Genomic DNA, 17716 nt, shown 5'->3' on the forward strand with positions numbered 1-17716 from the left:
GGGGCACTGTGGGTTTTGGAGAGGACACAACAGGAAATAGCTGCTTTCATAGGACATGTGCTGACTTAATGAGATGCTTGTCCTCTGGATCCCTTACCTCATAGTGGAGCATTAAAAGTATCACGGATGAGTACATTAGAAGGGGGAAATTTACCCCCCCCCCCCCCATTAAAAAAAACACTTTACAGCAAATCTCAATTGCACAATAAATTGCTCCTTAAGGCCTTTTGGAGCCACACAGAACAAATTTACCACCACCACAAAAAAAATAAATAAACAAATTTAATCAACAACATTTTTCGTCTAGAGAGTTCAGTGTAAGTTGTCCCAATGCATTGGAACGAGACGAGTCATTGGATAAATGCTGGTTTTGTCCCGCCCATTGGACGCTCAGTGTCTATGGACAGTGGGTGTTTATAGGCTGGCCCGGAAACTCAGCTTTCTACATGATAATTGGATAATCTGTCTGAGGCTAAATCTCTTTTTGATTGACAGCGAAATTAGCCAATCACCGATCCTATTGTGAAGGCAAACTTTTTGAAAAGGAACGGAGAGTAGAATTCATGTATAAATAACATTTATACGACACATTTTATGATGTAAGCCGAAATTGATACTCCCCTCCTTGACAGACTAGCATCCACCACTGTTACTGAGCCATTCAGCCACCAGCGGGTTCTAAGAACATTACATTTACTTCAAAGTCAATGCACTGACAAAACCCTTCTAGGCCCTGATGATGATTTTTGTACCCCGCTTACTGCCCGAAGTCAACTGCGATCGGCTCCAGCACGCCCGCGACCCTCATGAGGATAAGCGACTCGGATAATGGATGGATGGATGAAATTAATGCCTGTTCATCTACTGCATCTAAGACAGTAATGCATAGTGGCGGGCAAACGAATTCAGAGCACTCTCTTCCACTCAATGAGAGAAGGCATATACCGTAATTAAAATGTGGATCCACTTTGGTTGCCATTTGGTGGCGTACCATGGAGTCTTTCTAATGTGAAATACGTGCCTTAAATATCAATAATGGTTGGGAATCATTGAACTAAAGACGCCTGCCGTAGAATAAATGAACATCCATTTGCTGAAACAGAGTACATTGTCTGTCCACTGCTGCCGTGTTCTGGTCTGAACACCCACTACTGTTTGCAGGAAAACAGGCTGGTCACAACGCCGTAAACAAACAAGTTTCTCTTATTTTGGTTTACAATTCATATTCCCCATTGACATTTCTAATAAGTACATTGGTTTTCTTGGTCGTGGGGAGTGCACATTACCATTTTTTCCCCTCTCATTGGAGATGATTTGACCCCTTTCAGTGGCAGTCACTTTACCGCAGTCATTCCCCAGTCATCATTTAGCCCCAAACAGCAGAACATTTAAAGTGTGGAGGAGGAGGGGGGTGATGCGTGCGCTTCAAGGGCACAAAGTGTGAACGTGATGTAGCAGTCTTGCGCTGTTGCTGGCTGCACTGCAGTTGTTCGGGAAAAAAAAAAAACAAGAAAATTTTGCTGACTTGCCTTGTTTTGCTCCTCAGTCCGAATCATGATCCCCACTCAACAAGCATCAGTTGCCTTCTGCACTTCTCCACTCTATCATCCGCCTTTGGCTTCTCATACTCAAATAGACTTTTCCCCTTCTTTTCGCTCCTTGCTTCTTGCCGCGCTCCACACTACTGTTCAGCTGAAGCTCCTTTTTTAAAAAAAAAATCTAGGAAGTAACTGTTGTTATAAAAGTGGTGCAAAGCTGCTCTGCCTCTCCTCGATCTGTGTGCTTCTGAGCGCGTGTGTGTGGAGGAGGGGTCGTGGGAATCAGGGGCAGTCCCACGGTGAGTCGTGTTATTCTTGGTGGTTGACATGTTCGCACTGATGTAAAAATATGAACTTTGATTGAAAAAATAAAAAAGAGCTTTGCAGAGCTAAGCTTGTGTGTCCTCGTAGTGTACACATAGCCAAATATTGATGCACACAAGATCTTACATCATTGCCAAAGCACATATTTTCCATTAGAAAATTCTGAAGGCACACAATCAAATAAAAATGTTCCAGCAGTGTATATTTGAATTGTGATTTTCTCGTCTCACTTTATTCCCAAAGTACTTTGTGTCAAATGTGGGCCTCTTTCGTTGAACACAAAGGCATTGTTTCTGTCGTATGAATGGCAGCTCGTGGGTACGCTGCAGGTTATATATACATTCTGCTGGCTGGCATGTCACTATACATCACCAGGATAGATGGATGCACAAGTAGACATTGTTTGTAAATGTAATAAATTGAGTAAAATAATATTCAAACCAATTAATTGAAATTGGATAATTTCCTGCAAAACCTATGATGTCTCACTAGCCCAGTGAGACATCATAGCAAAATTTTTAGTTGAGCCGGAGTGTTCATAGGGAGACACTGATGTTTTGTTTCTTAGCTTTCATGAGTTCAATGTTATTCTTTTCTTCTAAAATGAAGTCGAAATTCATTCTGAGGCTGTGTTAGGGAGTTGGAAAGTGACAAGGTCTGTTTCATGAGAGGGTTCAAGTCAGGACCTGGCACGTTGAAGCAGGCGTCATAGCCTAGCAGAGCAAGTGCTAAAGATCCACTGCCAACACTGCACTAAAGGTACTCTGCAAGTTTTTGGCAAAAGATCCCTTCTGCTAATAACAAGACACTGCAGTAGCCCTCAAAACCAACGACAGGCACATCATCACTGGATTTTAGTAAGACTTGAATATGTACAGTATATGCAGCCATTTGTTGTCTATTTTCAGAAACTATACTTTGCTAAATAAACACATAATTCAGATGACAAAATGCCTAAGACAATCCAGTATTTTTAGGAGGCACTACTCTGACAGAGAGAGCCCCAACATAGCCCTGCATGGCTGCATTTCTGTGTGTATTTTGTCATGTCGTGCGATGCTAGAGGAACCCAAAAAAAAGCAGGGAGGCAGAAGAAGCAGGGTGTATTAACAAAAACACTTACAGGGGGACACTGGAAAAACTAAAACCACAAAAAGTCCTGAAAACCCTAAGAAACCAAAATCACAAACAAAAACCCATGACAGAAGCACAACAATCCGCCCCGAGTGGTCGGCGTGGCAGTCCTTTTAACAGAAAAAAAACAATGACATGATGACCAACAGGTGCAATGCTGAAGGAGAAGCCCTCCAATGCCACCTGTTGGTGAAAAACGGAACAGGACCATGAAAGTACCACCCCATCCCACCCTCCAACGGACGGTCCCAGCACTGGAATTTCTGTAACCGAGAATATAGACTCCATCAGCCATAACTATTATCTATATATATATTGCGCGTCGTCCCGCACGCGGTCTGTCCTTCCGTCTGTCCCTTTTCAAAACGTACCTACTTCACCGCGCCGCCACTGCGCCGCTCAGGCAGTTGCTCACTACGATCGCGTGGGCATCTTAGCGAAAAATGTTGTCTACCCACAAGCATTGCAATAAAATTGTTAGTTATTTAGTAGAGCTAAACATCTCTTTATTTTCGCGATAAGCAATGAAGATGAACAAAAAGTTGAACCAAGCAACAACACTTTTGTGGGCCAAAGGCCCACCTTACCAGCCTTCCGCAGGAACTAGCTGATGAGCCGCCCGGAGGGCGGCGAACCAGCTAGTATATTATATACAGTACCAACATTGATACGACACGTCCCTTTTGAGCTGCATTACTCAGGAGACACTCAGCGAGTAGGGTCAAAAACGTGAGAACATTCCATATATGTGCAAGGGCAAGGAAACTAAATTTGTGGTGGCGGGGCCGTGTTTGGGTTTTGTGTTTTGTGTTGATACTTAGGAGTGACAAGGATGGGCAGGATCACAAATGCAGAAAACAGGGGTGGATGGGAATTAATGACTCGCTGTGGCAACCCCTGAAAGCCGAAAGGAGAAGAAGAAGTGTTCTGTGTTGATAGCACACGTTTTAGTACTGACAAAATGTAAACCTCATGAAAATCCGTTGAAAAATGAGCAAATTACGCCTAAATTTCAATTTCCATGAAGAGAACGACGCCCCTGCCAACATGGCCGCCACGCAGGCGCGTTGGTCACTTCTGACGCTGTTCTTCTTGCTGTTCGTTGCGTAACCAGTAGGGGTCTGCAATGAACTAAAACGTACCCCGTTTGCCGAAAATACCCTTTGAGTAAATGCGCGCCTGCGCGGTATTGTTTTGAAAACAGCATGGCGCCATTTGTGTTGTTGTCGTAACGTCTACCGCTGTCTTTATGCTTCACTCTTTGAAAAAAAAAATTTCACAGAGAAAAAACAAGCCCTTCTACTTGAGGTTATTTGTAAGACCTGACGATAAAACGTATGTGCTGATTCCTAGATCGTCCTTTTAACGCGAGATAACTGGTAGCTAGCTGGTTAATGTTTCTAACTAAGAGTGACTCCAAGAAATGGAGGAATCAGCCAATCGATATAAAGTAAGTGAGTTAACAAATAGAGTATATATCAGACTCGTGTGTACCTTGCTTTAACCCCCGAAAAGTGAAAGTATGTTATAGTAAAAGTATGTAATAACATAACGTACAATACATGTCTGTCTGCAGAGGAGACCAAAGAGGAAGCTCTGCTATAAGACCACCATGCAGAGGTATGTTTGATAGTTTATACAATTTACGCATTTTTTATTAATGCTTTCAACTCAATGTGCTAAATCTGCTGCACAGCGCACTGAAAGATGAATCGAGAGGCACGGTGTCCAAGGGACACGTCGACAGGATGTTTGATGACCTGGGTAAGTTTTCTCAATTTGTTTGTTTGTTTTTTAGTTCACATATTGCTTGCCGTGTGCCATATTCGTATTAGTCCCCATCACCCCCCGCCCCACCACCACCACCACCACCATCAATTTAGCTTACAACATTAAGACTTGTGTTGTCTTGCAAAGTGTCATTCTTTTAATAAAACTGTCCCTGTTGGCAGTAAAATAATTAAATCCCATTTTAAATTGTATTATTTGTATTTAAATTATTAGAATTTTATGTTAAATTAGTATGATTTTAAAAATATATTTATTTAATTGTCTAAATCAATTAGTACACACACACACGCCTGGTGGTCGCAGGCATGATGGAGCCTATCCCAGCTGCCATGGGGCAGCAAGTGGGATAACCCTGAACTGGTTGGTTATATTGAGACAACCATTCCCACCTATGGACAATTTAGAGTGTTCAATTAATCTACCACGCATGTTTTTGGAATGTGGGAGGAAACTGGGATACCCAGAGAAAACCCAGTATTAGCAACATTTAGATCGGTCCACCTATCACTATTTACCATTGACATTTGTGCATACATTTGTTCTTCACAGACTCTCCCTTTTGCGTACTCCCGTCACTTCTCCAACTCTCGGACTCGGATAGTGAGGAAATCCAGGCTGTGGGACGTGCTACACCACTGGATGTAAAGGCAACATCTGCAAAGGTACAAGTAAAACATGCAGGACTTCGTCTGTGAAGGATTTGAGTTTTGGAGTATCACAGGGATAGTCCCGCTGCAGACAAAAGAAAATTGGCAACGAGTTGCTGCACAAATGCTCGTCTGCTCACTAGCTGCTAGAAATAGTTGGGGGGGAGGGGGGATTTGTTCAGGTCATATCGCCCAGGCCAACATTAAACTAAACTAAACATGTTTCCTTTTGAATCTTTAGTCTGCCAAAGAAGACCCATTACATCCTGTGAGATGTACGCCTGTATTAAGTCCTGAACTAAATATCGGTAAGAGGTGTGCACACTTCTGAAGCATATTCGGCATTTTGTTTCACAATGCAACTTTGTTTCAGACCATTCAGACGTTCCTTTCCAAGAACCTGTGAATACTTCCAGCCCACTAGAGGTGAGCAGGGGTGGCAATTTGGCACAGACAAAGACCAACAACAACGGCAAGATGCTGTCACCGATCGTCTCTGACTGTGAAGAAAAAAAAGATGCGGCAACAATTAAGCCGGCCACTGATAAGTAAGAAGCGATTCTTCCTGCCACATCATTTTATGTAGCCTGCGAACTCAAATCATGTGCCTCTACTTCCATAATTCTTGCTGAAATCAGTAGGCCTACCAACATTAAAGTTGTCATATTTAGTAAATAATAACATTGAGCTATTGCAGGCACTTTTTTAAAATACAAAACTTCTTTTTACAGTAAATTGAACAATAGTTGAACAAACTTACCGCTGAATCCTCATTTCAAAATAAGTTATTTCATTTCTGATTGATTCTCTGATCAAATACTCTCGCCTTTGCTAAGAAAACTAATTCTGATTGGATCTTGTGTCTGGCAGATAGTTACATCTCGTTTTTAATCGTTGACAAAAATGTCAACATTTCATCATCGCAAATACATTTTAATGTACTTATCAGAAAAAAAAGGTTGTTGAGTTTTAAGGGGAGTGGGCTAGTGAGTGACATCATGGGTGGTTAGTCTGTCAGCATCAGGATAAGGGTTTGGGTCTCTTGTGTAGCAAGCAGCTTGCTACACTCGAGGTGGGTGCTAGTGCTGCAAAGTTGTTTATCTGAGTTGGATATTTTTTGTTGTTATTAGCAAGTCAGCACAACAGGAGACAAGTGTGACCACTGCTGAGAAGGACCACCAGAGCGTTCCCAGAAATTCCTCCACCAAAACCCCCATTTGGGCATTCCTGCAGAAGGTTCAAGACTCCAACCAGTCCAAAACCATAGTGTGAGTTGAACTGACCTTTCCCATTGGAAAATAATATGAATCTCATTGCTTTTTAATTCTTTTTTTAAGCGTCAACATCAAGTAACAACGTCTATAGTTTAAAAAATATTTATGTGAAAAGTGAAGACAGTGCTACGTTTCTGATAGGTGGTGCCTACTTAATGATTTGACGAAATTGTCATCATGGTTGGCGGGTATTTGTTTTCAGTCATTTATCCGTGAATCAACTAGAGATGAAAATCCTCCGGATTTTAAAATTTTCATGAAATTTCCTCCGGAAAATGGAGGAAATTTTGCCTAAAATTAATCTGGATATTAGTTGACAACATTGAACGAGCACGCGTTTGCGTTCGTTGTTTTGCTTTCACGAACATAGCCATGTTGAGGCACTAACACCAGTAACAATAAAGAGATTTTCGTCTCTTTATAAAGACACTTGCTGAACTCCAGTGGAACGAATAAAAGATGCCGTGGACAAGACAGCTGTTGTAGTAAAAAAAAAAATGTACACCTGTATATATACACTATATACATGTATATATATTTTTGGACAAAAAGGGAAACGCACAGATTAGCAGAAAAGCATGTCCGTCCAACTTCGAGCGTCGTGTCGTGTCGGCTAGCTTAGCTGTTGTCGTGGATCAAAGCGTCTTTGATCTGTGAAGTTGGTTGCGTCAGCGCTGATTGGTTGAAACCAAAAGACGCGCACGTGCGGACATGTTGGCGCTGATGCACGCACAGCAGAGCGCAGCGGACTATCGACTGCTGAGGCGCGCTTCGCTCGAGTGGTGTCGCTACAACAGTAACACCCCTCCGCTCGCATTCTCATGGCCTCACCATATCTCGGAGATTTCAAAATTTCGGCGAGAACGGAAGCCACAAAGGGTGCTTGTGTGCACACAAAAGGCAGATTATTCATTGAATGTCGAGAATTTGAATAGCGTTTTGTGGAAACTAATTCATGCGTGATCGCCCAGGTACGGCCCCAGCGCAATATTCAAACAGCTAGACAGGCAAGCTGACATATGTGGAATAGACACGAGTGTTAGGAACACGTTCAAGTGGTCATGGCTTGAGGAAAAGGATTGAATTGAGATTCCAGTGGTTAGGACGTCGGCTTCACAGTGCGTAGGTACCGGGTTCGATTCCAGCTCCGGCCTCCCACTGTGGAGTTTGCATGTTCTCTCCGGGCCTGCATGGGTTTTCTCCGGGTGCTCCGGTTTCCTCCCACAATCCAAAAACATGCATGGCAGGCTGATTGGACGCTCTAAATTGTCCCTAGGTGTGAGTGTGGGCGTGGATGGTTGTTCGTCTCTGTGTGCCCTGCGATTGGCTGGCAACCAGTTCAGGGTGTCCCCCGCCTACTGCCCGAAGACGGCTGGGATAGGCTCCAGCACCTCCCGCGACCCTAGTGAGGATCAAGCGGTTCGGAGGATGGATGGATGGATGGATGGATGGATGGATGGATGGATGGATGGATATATATATATACCGGTATATATATATTTATTTTATTTTATTTTATTTTTCAGGAAAGTCCACTTTCATCTCTAATTTTAGAATTTGCGTTTGTGCATTGTCGCACCCTGCAGTAGATGTGGGTGTAGCGGTAACATGCTGATTTCAGTGAAGCTCAAAAAAGAAGGTGGAATTGTAATGTGCTGTATATCTTGATCCGTGATATTTTGACACTTTACATGAAGCATTTTATCAAGACACCTGGGAACTCTTAATTTATTTACTTACCGGTACTTATTAATTTTTGAACCCTAACAAAGATACCCCAACGTGCTGAGGGTACAAATTATAAGACCTCTCACGCTTCTTTTTTTAATTTCAGGAAATCCCTGACAACGGTCAAAGCGCCCACGCACCCTCCTGATTTCGAAGACGATTTCCTGATTGTGGATGACAACGTCCCTTTTTGCTTTTCCATTGCCACTAAATCGACTAATAAGCAGAATAAGAACAAAGAGTCCATCAGTGGTGGCAATGGCCGGGAGATGGACGTGCCGAGTAAGAAGCTACTCAAAGAGCAGACAACCCTCCAGAAAACTCCAAAGAACACGAAAGAAAAAAAGAGCGAGGCCAAGCGTCGCATGACTTTCAACAAAAACAATCCACAGCGTTCGCGCAACAAGGCTGACGATCAACCCAAAGCGGCGACCGGCAGACAACCAGACAACCAGAGCGTCACGCCTTCATCCGAGGTGAAGACATTTTTAAAACATAGGCCAGACATGCAGTTTGATGCCTTATTTTATGAAATTGTGACTTTATTAAGGATTTATCGACATGTTTTGGAAAAAAAGGGACATTATTTTTCAATATTTTAAGATGTCTCTAAAATATACATTTGTCTTATTTATGTGTATAAGTTGATGAAAGTGAATGCTCAGAAAAATCACATGCTTGTTAGTAGCAGGTGAAATACAACAAATCCCAGCTCATATATGTTTTCTCTAACCAATTGTTAAAAATCATTCAAATCAAATGTTTGTGGAAAGAACTCCACACTCTATAAGGCCACATTGTTCAGGCGTAGCCTAAACTCAACCTTTCCATTTCTATCTTTAGTCTCCCAACGAACCGTTACATCCAGCGACACGCTTGCCAAGTGCTGCTCTCGACATCGGTAAGTGACGTGCACACTTCTGAAGCACACTCGGCATTCTGTTTCACAATGCAACTTTGTTTCAGACCATTTAGACGTTCCTTTCCACGAACCTGTGAGGACTTCCAGCCCACTTGACGAGAGCGTGAGTCGGAATTCGGCACAGACAAAGACCAATAACAAAGACAAGATGGTGTCACCGATCGTCTCTGACTGTCAAGAAGATGCGGCAACGATTAAACCAGCCACTGATAAGTAAGAACCGATTGACAAGGGAGTTTGTGTTTGGCTTCTGCTTGCAATATTAGTGTCTTGGTGGATTGATGATTGATGGGAAAATGTATAATCACGATGATTTTCACTGAACTTGAAATCGCGATTAATAAATTGTATAAATGTTCAACCACTAAAACTCAACGACTCAAAACTATTAACATAGCCCCTGCCCATTCATCCCTGCATCAAGCGCTCTATTCTTTTTGTCAAGTACAAAATGACCTTGTATAGTGCTGTAAAATCGTATTTGCCGCCTTTGTGATTTCTGCATTCTTTGCATATTCATCATGTACAAACGTTTCAGTTCATCAAACCAATTTTAACATCACACAGATTACCCAAGGAAATACTAATGCAGTTTTTCAATGCCAGTTTAATTTATTAAGGCAAAAAAAAAAAAAAAAAGCAACTAACTGTCCCTATAGGCAGCCCGGTGGTCCAGTGGCTAGTGCATCAACCTCACAGTGCAGAGGTACCGGGTTCAATTCCAGCTCCGACCTCCCTGTGTGGAGTTTGCATGTTCTCCCCGTGCCTGGGTGGGTTTTCTCCGGGTACCCCGGTTTCCTCCCACATTCCAAGAACATGCGTGGCAGGCTGATTGAACACCCAAAATTGTCCGAGGTGTGAGTGTGAGCGCAGATGGTTGTTCGTCTCTGTGAGCAATTGGCTGGCAACTGGTTCAGGGTGTCCCCCGCCTACTGCCCAAAGACGGCTGGGATTGGCTCAGTTTAATCCTCACAAGGTGGGTGACCCCTGTGAGGATTAAGCGGATCGGAAAATGAATGAATGAACTGTCCCCATGTGAGATTTTAGTTGATCAACTCCAGCTTTTTATTAGCCAACTAAAGTTATAAAAGTAATGGTTTCAAAATGGGTGGCACGGTGCTTAACTGATTAGCAGTGCTCTTCCGCCTCACAGTGCAGACGTCCTGGATTCGATTCCAGGCTCCGGCTCAGGGACAGCAGAATCATATCATGCAACACATGGTGCATTCGGGTTACTTTCACAACTTTGGGAACCTTTCCACGCACGCACCACACCATTCTGCACCTTTATCTTTTTTATTCGATTAAAATATTTTCAAGATGGAGACAAGGCAAAATTCAAATAAGAATTACATTTCAATTAATCGTCCAGCCCTATTTGTCCATTGTCGGACAAATAAAGGATATCTTATCTTATCTTATCTTACAAATAAAATCTCCCATGCTTGTTTTTGACATTTCAGGAAGACCCTGCCACCGGCTAAAGCGCCCACTCCCCCTCCTGATTTAGGGGATGATTTCCTGACCGTGGATGACGTGTCTTTTTGCGTTTCCATTCCTACGAAATCAACCAGTAAGCAGCTTAAGAGCAAAGAGTCCAGCAGTGACAAAGGCGGACTGACGGACAGCTGGCAGCGGAACGAGCCATCAAAGAAGAAGTTGCTCAAAGAGCAGACGGCCCGGAAAAAAACTCCAAAGAACACGAGAGTAAAAAAGAACCAGCTAAAGCATCGCAATACCCCCAACAAAAAGAACCCACAGCGTCCGCGCAACAAGGCTGACAACCAAACCAAAGTGGCGGCCGGCAGCCTGACAGACGCCCAGAGCGTCAAGCCTTCAGTTGACCTGGCTTCTCCTTTCGGTAAGATCATTTTCTCGTCATTTCTCGCTTTCACACTGGCGTCGCGGTAAATTGCCAGAACACAGCGGCGAGATACCATCGCTTGTCCTTTCGCAACATAACCCACTGAAGTATGACAGTTCCACGTTGACGCAGCTGGATTATTAGATACAAAATATTTTACGAGACATTTCCGAAAAGCCAAAAGCATAAAGTGTAATTGTTCGTTTTGAGCTACTTTTTTTCTCTCTCTCTCTGAGAAATTCTGCATCATATGAACGCTTGTTGCGTAGCCACTTTTCACAAAAGGTCAAATCATCCATCCAACATGATTAATATTGGGATAAAAATAACAGTGTAACATCATAATGTACCAAAGATTTGGCAGTCACGATCAAAAAGTGCCATCCTAAAACCAAAAATGCATAGTTCAGTTGTTTTTTTTTTTTTTTTGTTTGCACTTCCGGTAGTGCGCAGCGCTCGTTATTTATTTTATAGATTTTATTTACTATATTTTGCCGCTTCCTCGCATTTTGTTTTGGGATTTTGACTTTGCTTATACTACAAGTCGACTAAGACAGAAATATTTGTTTCTGTTATGATTTAATGTCGGAGTCAATTTTTTAAGAAAAAAGTAGATTGCACCTAACATTGATTGATCAAAACACAACAATAATGAAATCAAAAACATTATCCTGATCCAGAATATCAAATTCACAGTTTTTCTGACATTAAAGAATAAAAAAGCCAGAAATTAGGTTCAGGTGGCAACCTCCAAATTTTATATGAAGGAAAAAAGACTGTTTTTAGAATGTAACTCAGTTAGCTAATGCTAATATTTGGTGACGCTAGCAGGGGTGTTGCTTCCGGTTCCATGGAGGATGTGCGTGTTTCTACATGCGAGTGCCTTTGCGTCATCGTGTTTTAGACAGTTGCCTGAAAGTCTCTCGGAATCTTCGGCCAGCTTAGCTGATTATGTCTGTCATTTAACAGTCCTGTCAACTCCTTTGATCAATTTTTTTCCCTTTAAACATTGATATTTCATCTGACTTCTCTTCTCCCTAAAATATGCTTTGCACATCAATTCTTATTTTTTAAATTTCACAAATGTAGCTTTCATCACACAGATTTCGACTTGGAGCAACCCGACACCGCTGAGGATTCGGCAGCCCGAACAGTGGGCAAAAGGAAAAGAAACCCGCCTGGAGAGTGGTGGCTCGGCTGCCCTCAAACGGAGGCGCAACCTGAGGTGAGAGGCGAGGTGCACAGTGTCAAGAAGTCCAAAGCTAACCGCGGAGAACCGGTCAATGAAGCGTCTGCGTTACCGGCCAAGCCCAAGAGATTGCTCAAAAGCACAATCAAGAAGGTTTCGAAAAGGTCCAAGAAGGTTCAGTCGAAGGCGAAAAGAGCCCTGTGGAAAAGATCCAGTGAACCAAGCGGTGATGGAGCAGAACAAACAGAAGCTTGGCAGCAACAGCAATTCCCGGATCGGGACTCTTCTCCTCAGCTTACCAGTCCCCTGGACTTCATAGAACAGCCCCAGAACCACCATTCAGGTATGACACACACCCAAAAAGCCAACAATGGAAGCTTGTCCCAGCCGTCTTTGGACAGGTTACCAGCAGGAAACAAACAATCATTCACACTGGACAAATTCATTTTGAGTCATTCATTCATTTATTCTTTCATTTTCGGAACCGCTTGATCCTCACAAGGGTCACGGGGGGGTGCTGGAGCCTATCCCAGCTGTCTTTGGGCAGTAGGCGAGGGACACCCTGAACCAGTTGCCAACCTGGTGCCCTGCAACTGTAAAGACAAACAACCATTTGCGCTCACACTCACACCTAAGAGCAATATAGAGTGATGAATCAGCCTGCCATGCATGTTTTTGGAACGTGGGAGGAAACCGGAGTACCCGGAGAAAACCCACGCAGGCCCGGGGAGAACATGCAAACTCCACACGGGGAGGCCGCAGCTGGAATTGAATCCGGTACCTCTGCACTGTGAGGTCGACGGGCTAACCACTGGACCACCATTCTGAGTCATAAACTTGAAATTCTTTAGGTATGATAATTGCGAGCAAAAAATATTGCGGTATCACAGCAGCATGTGAACTCAATCAAGTTTATTTTGAAAGATATTGTAGAATATTTGGTACAGAAGAAATGTGTACCATGTTAAATTGAAATACGTAAATGTTGACTTTGTTCTGTTTGTATTAATTAGTCACAGTGTCCCATCAGAAGTGAGCTATTGGTAGAACAGAAATATGGCTGCTGGCACTTTTTTTTGGAGGTAGGGTTTGACAATACACATCAACAGCGCAAAAAAAAAAAGCCATCTGTGCTTGCTGTGCATCTTTCATCTTTCTCCCTCACTCCTCTGTGCATCACTCACCTGGAGGAGGAAAAGAAAAAAGGTCCCCTCAAAAAAGAAGAGCAGAGCTCATTACCAGTGATAGCCAGCGACTCAAATGGCAACATACTCGTGTTTTACAGAGCATCAAGTATTCCTTCGAATGTACCAGAAAAAAGTGTCCGGCAAGCCCATCCCGCCGAGCACCACGGGATCTCTCGAGCAGCTGCCGGAGAAACGGCGAAGCAGACTGCCCGGTGAATGGTGGAAGGTCACGGCCACGCCAGAGAACGCGGAGGCGGGGCTTCCGAGTCCCAAGAAGTCCAAACTTGGCGTGAAAGCCAAAGCCAAACAAAGCAGACCTTCGGCAAAATCGCCTCGGCAGGCGGTCGTTTTGCCGCCCAGTCGAACGACGCGGGACGAAGAGCAGGCGGAGAGAGTGAACACCCCTGCCAAGGTTTTCTCCACCCGGCCCTTACCCAACGACGGAGGCGCCGCTCAGAGTCATGAAGTCGTGGTGCGAGTCTACACTCCCGACTGCGCGACTGCCAACAGGCAGGGAACTTTCACTGTGGAAGGACGGCGGGACAACCTAGAGGACGGTTCCTGTCCTGAACAAGAAATGTAAGAAGACGGAGCATATGATCATTCGTGGGATTTTTGTCTCCTGTGTTCATGTTTTTGTTTTTCGGGGGACGGGGGCGCAGATTACAAAGCGGACCGGTGTCCATGATTGAACTAGAAGCACACCATGATGCAGGTAAGTCCAAATTAAAAAATAATAATTTCTTTTCAACCTCAAGAAGGGATCACGACTGGATGTGAGTGAGCAATGTTGGTCACATGAAGTGACAACGTTCAGTGTTCGTTTCAACAGAATGAGAATCCATTTCATAAAAGAATGCGATGCGGGCAAACGCCTCCGGGGAAGTGGTTCATCTCAGGACCTGCCCCAGTCCATCGATGCCGAATCCTTTCCGCAATATCACCAATTTGCTCATCGTCACCAGCATCTCTTCGCTGGAGAGGAGAGAGGAGAATAGGCAGTAAAACAGACCCACTTTTACTATGACAAGACATGAAAACCAGAAGAAATTGTCCAGCATCATGCATGTACTTGAATTCAGATTCTTCACCAATTTAGAAATTCATCAAGCATCATTATATTCAAACACTTTATTTTATTTTTTTCAATCCAATCCATTGATAACAATAATAATAATTTCGTTTTTTTGGGGGGGGTGTTTACTGTTTTCATGTTATTCATTCATTGTTGTACTCGTCTTTGTTTTATATGCCGTATTTTTACTTGATGTAGAAAAGGAAGGTGTTACGTGTAGTAAGTGCTCTATCGAGTTGAGTTTATTTCAGCAGCAGACAGGTACCAACGATCTGGTGTTTAGTTAACTGGCAACTCTTCATTCCAGACCTTCCGTCGACCAGACGCCGCCTCGCCGAGCTGTCGGTTTGCGACATGTGCGCTCCTCCTCTCAAGCCGTGCACCCTGCCGGCCAGGGACAGGAACGATCTGAGCGAGTGGCTCCAACTTCTGTTCCCCACCACACTCACAGGAGAAAATCATAAAAGTAGGACTGCAAAGGCCTTTTTAAAATTTTTGATGTTGTCTTTATTTGTTGACCAAACGCACGTTTTTTTGTCAACCGATCCCTGCAGACGCGGCCGTTTCCCCCGACCAGTTTGATTGGTACTTCCACAAAAACGGCACCATGGGCATCGTGGAGGACTTGCATTGTTGGAACTTCTCTCACGGGAAGATGCTGCTGGGCTCCTTCATGAAGAAACCTCTTTGGGTGGACCACAGCGCCACCGTGGTCAGAATGGTTTTTTTCCCCTCTCCAAATATTGGAAAATGTATGAATAAAAAATGATGTTTTAATTTGTTGTTGTTGTTTTGTTGGTGCTAAAGGTTTTTTTTCTGCTAACGAGCTCCGTCAGGGTCAACGTAGACTGTGTCGAGTCTTGTGTGCATGCGGGCAATTCCTTCATGGTGCCTTGTGGTAAGAACTGTCACTTTTGTTACTTTTATTCAGGACTGGACAAGTGATTACAACTGGTCAACAGCAAATTTTAATCGAGTATGGCTTTAAGTGTCGCAAACTTAGGTAATGGTCTCAAAGTAGGGCTTCAAATTGGGTTTATGGTTTCAAAGTAAGGTATGGTATTCAATTTAGTGTTTTAAACTTGAGTTAGGGTTTCAAACTAGTGTTTCAAAATCGGGTTTAGGGTTTCAAGCTCGGAGTAGGGTTTCAAACTCAGGAGAGGGTTTCAAAGTAAGGTTTCAAACTAGGATTAAGGTTATAAAGTAGGGTTTCACAAATTAGAGTGTCAAAGTAGGGTTTCAAACTCTGAATAGGGTGTCACGGTCAAGGTCATCTTTATTGTCAAATACACTTACATATATATGACATGCAGCATAGATGAAATTTCTTTCTCTCAATCCTCAGTGCAAATATGCATGCAAACATGCTATGTTTCATATTCGGGTTAGGGTTTCTAAGTAGGGTTTCAAACTAGGGCTAGAGTTTTAAAGTGAGATTCCTAACTAGGGTTAGGGTTTTAAAGTCGGGTTTTAAATTAGGGTTCCGATCTCAAATTGGAGTATGATACTAGGGTTAGGGTTTCAAACTAGGGCTATTTCTGCCAGCCCAAGTTAGATGATTCTTTCATCTTCTCTTCTCTCTTGCTCTGCTCCAACAGGCCACGCCTACAGCATCCAAAACCTGGCGGAGCAGCCCGCATTCCTCTGCTTTAACAGAATGCTCACCGAGAGTCCCGACTGAACATTGACCGGCCGCATCCAGTTTAGGATTCTTAATCGCTATTCGTCGAGCAGCAGTTTTGCCTAATGTGTTTTTTTTCACTATTTGGCAGAAATATGAAATGAATTTGTATAAGTCCATTTGTCAATGATTGTTTTGGAAGTAATTTTCTTCCTTGTACAGTATGTCTAAATCGCCAACCTTTGAAGCTGCTCTACTGCGGCCAATGTTGCCAGATCAGATCAGAAGAGGTTTCATTAAAACAGCTATTCATTTCAAAAAGTACCTTAGATCCATTTTCTGACCCCCTTATCCTCTAAACGTATCCACGACCCTTTAGACTCTAAAGGGTCACGGGGCATGCTGGAGCCTATTCCAGCTGTCTGGGCAGTCAGGGCAGTACATTAACCGGTAATGCATGTTTTTCTTTTTTGGGGGGGGAAATGTAGGAGGAAACCAGAGTATCCGGAGAAAACACGTTTTTAGCGTGTTTTGAGCGGGGAAAAAAACGACCATGTATAGTAAGACGTTTTTAGCCAAAAAAAACGACCACGTTTTGTAAGGTGTTTTTAGCCGGAAAAAACGACCATGTATAGTAAGGCGTTTTCGCCCCCAAAAAAACCCCACCATGTATAGAAAGGTGTCTTTAGACGAAAAAAACGACCATGTATAGTAAGGCGTTTTTAGCTAAAAAAAACGACCATGTATAGTAAGGCATTTTTGGCGGAAAAACGACCATGTATATATAGTAAGGCGTTTTTAGCCGAAAAAAATGACCATGTATAGTAAGGCGTTTTCACCAACAAAAAAAAAACGACCATGTATAGAAAGGTGTGTTTAGACGAAAAAAACGACCATGTATAGTAGGGCATTTTTGGCCGAAAAAAAACGACCATGTTAAAGTAAGGCGTTTTTAGCCGAAAAAAACGACCATGTATAGTAAGGCGTTTTTAGCTGAAAAAAACGACCATGTAGAGTAAGGCATTTTCACCAAAAAAAAAAAGACCATGTATAGTAAGGCGTTTTCACCCAAAAAAAACCCCCCACCATGTATAGAAAGGTGTGTTTAGACGAAAAAAACGACCATGTATAGTAAGGCGTTTTCACCAACAAAAAAAAAACGACCATGTATAGAAAGGTGTGTTTAGACGAAAAAAACGACCATGTATAGTAAGGCATTTTTGGCGGAAAAAAATGACCATGTATATATAGTAAGCGTTTTTAGCCGAAAAAAACGACATTGTATAGTAAGGCATTTTTGGCCGAAAAAAAACGACCATGTTAAAGTAAGGCGTTTTTAGCCGGAAAAAACGACCATGCATAGTAAGGCGTTTTTAGCTCAAAAAAATGACCATGTATATATAGTAAGGCATTTTTAGCTGA

At 43.0% G+C, this 17716-nt stretch overlaps 1 protein-coding gene across 1 annotated transcript; it reads left to right on the forward strand.

Moving 5' to 3' along the window:
- The first annotated feature begins 4165 nt into the window (after positions 1–4165).
- Positions 4166–16618, forward strand: si:ch211-161h7.4 (uncharacterized). Its single transcript, XM_052065813.1, has 18 exons — positions 4166–4446; positions 4573–4616; positions 4693–4760; positions 5337–5449; positions 5676–5742; positions 5808–5982; positions 6565–6702; positions 8543–8912; positions 9280–9337; positions 9403–9571; positions 10822–11219; positions 12326–12754; positions 13697–14177; positions 14261–14313; positions 14981–15139; positions 15228–15385; positions 15481–15571; positions 16272–16618. The coding sequence occupies exons 1-18, from the start codon at positions 4420–4422 to the stop codon at positions 16352–16354; spliced, it is 3081 nt and encodes a 1026-aa protein (XP_051921773.1). The 5' UTR covers positions 4166–4419; the 3' UTR covers positions 16355–16618.
- The last annotated feature ends 1098 nt before the right edge of the window (positions 16619–17716 follow it).

Source organism: Hippocampus zosterae, chromosome 5, assembly GCF_025434085.1.
Source record: "Hippocampus zosterae strain Florida chromosome 5, ASM2543408v3, whole genome shotgun sequence".
Taxonomy (NCBI): Eukaryota; Metazoa; Chordata; class Actinopteri; order Syngnathiformes; family Syngnathidae; genus Hippocampus; species Hippocampus zosterae.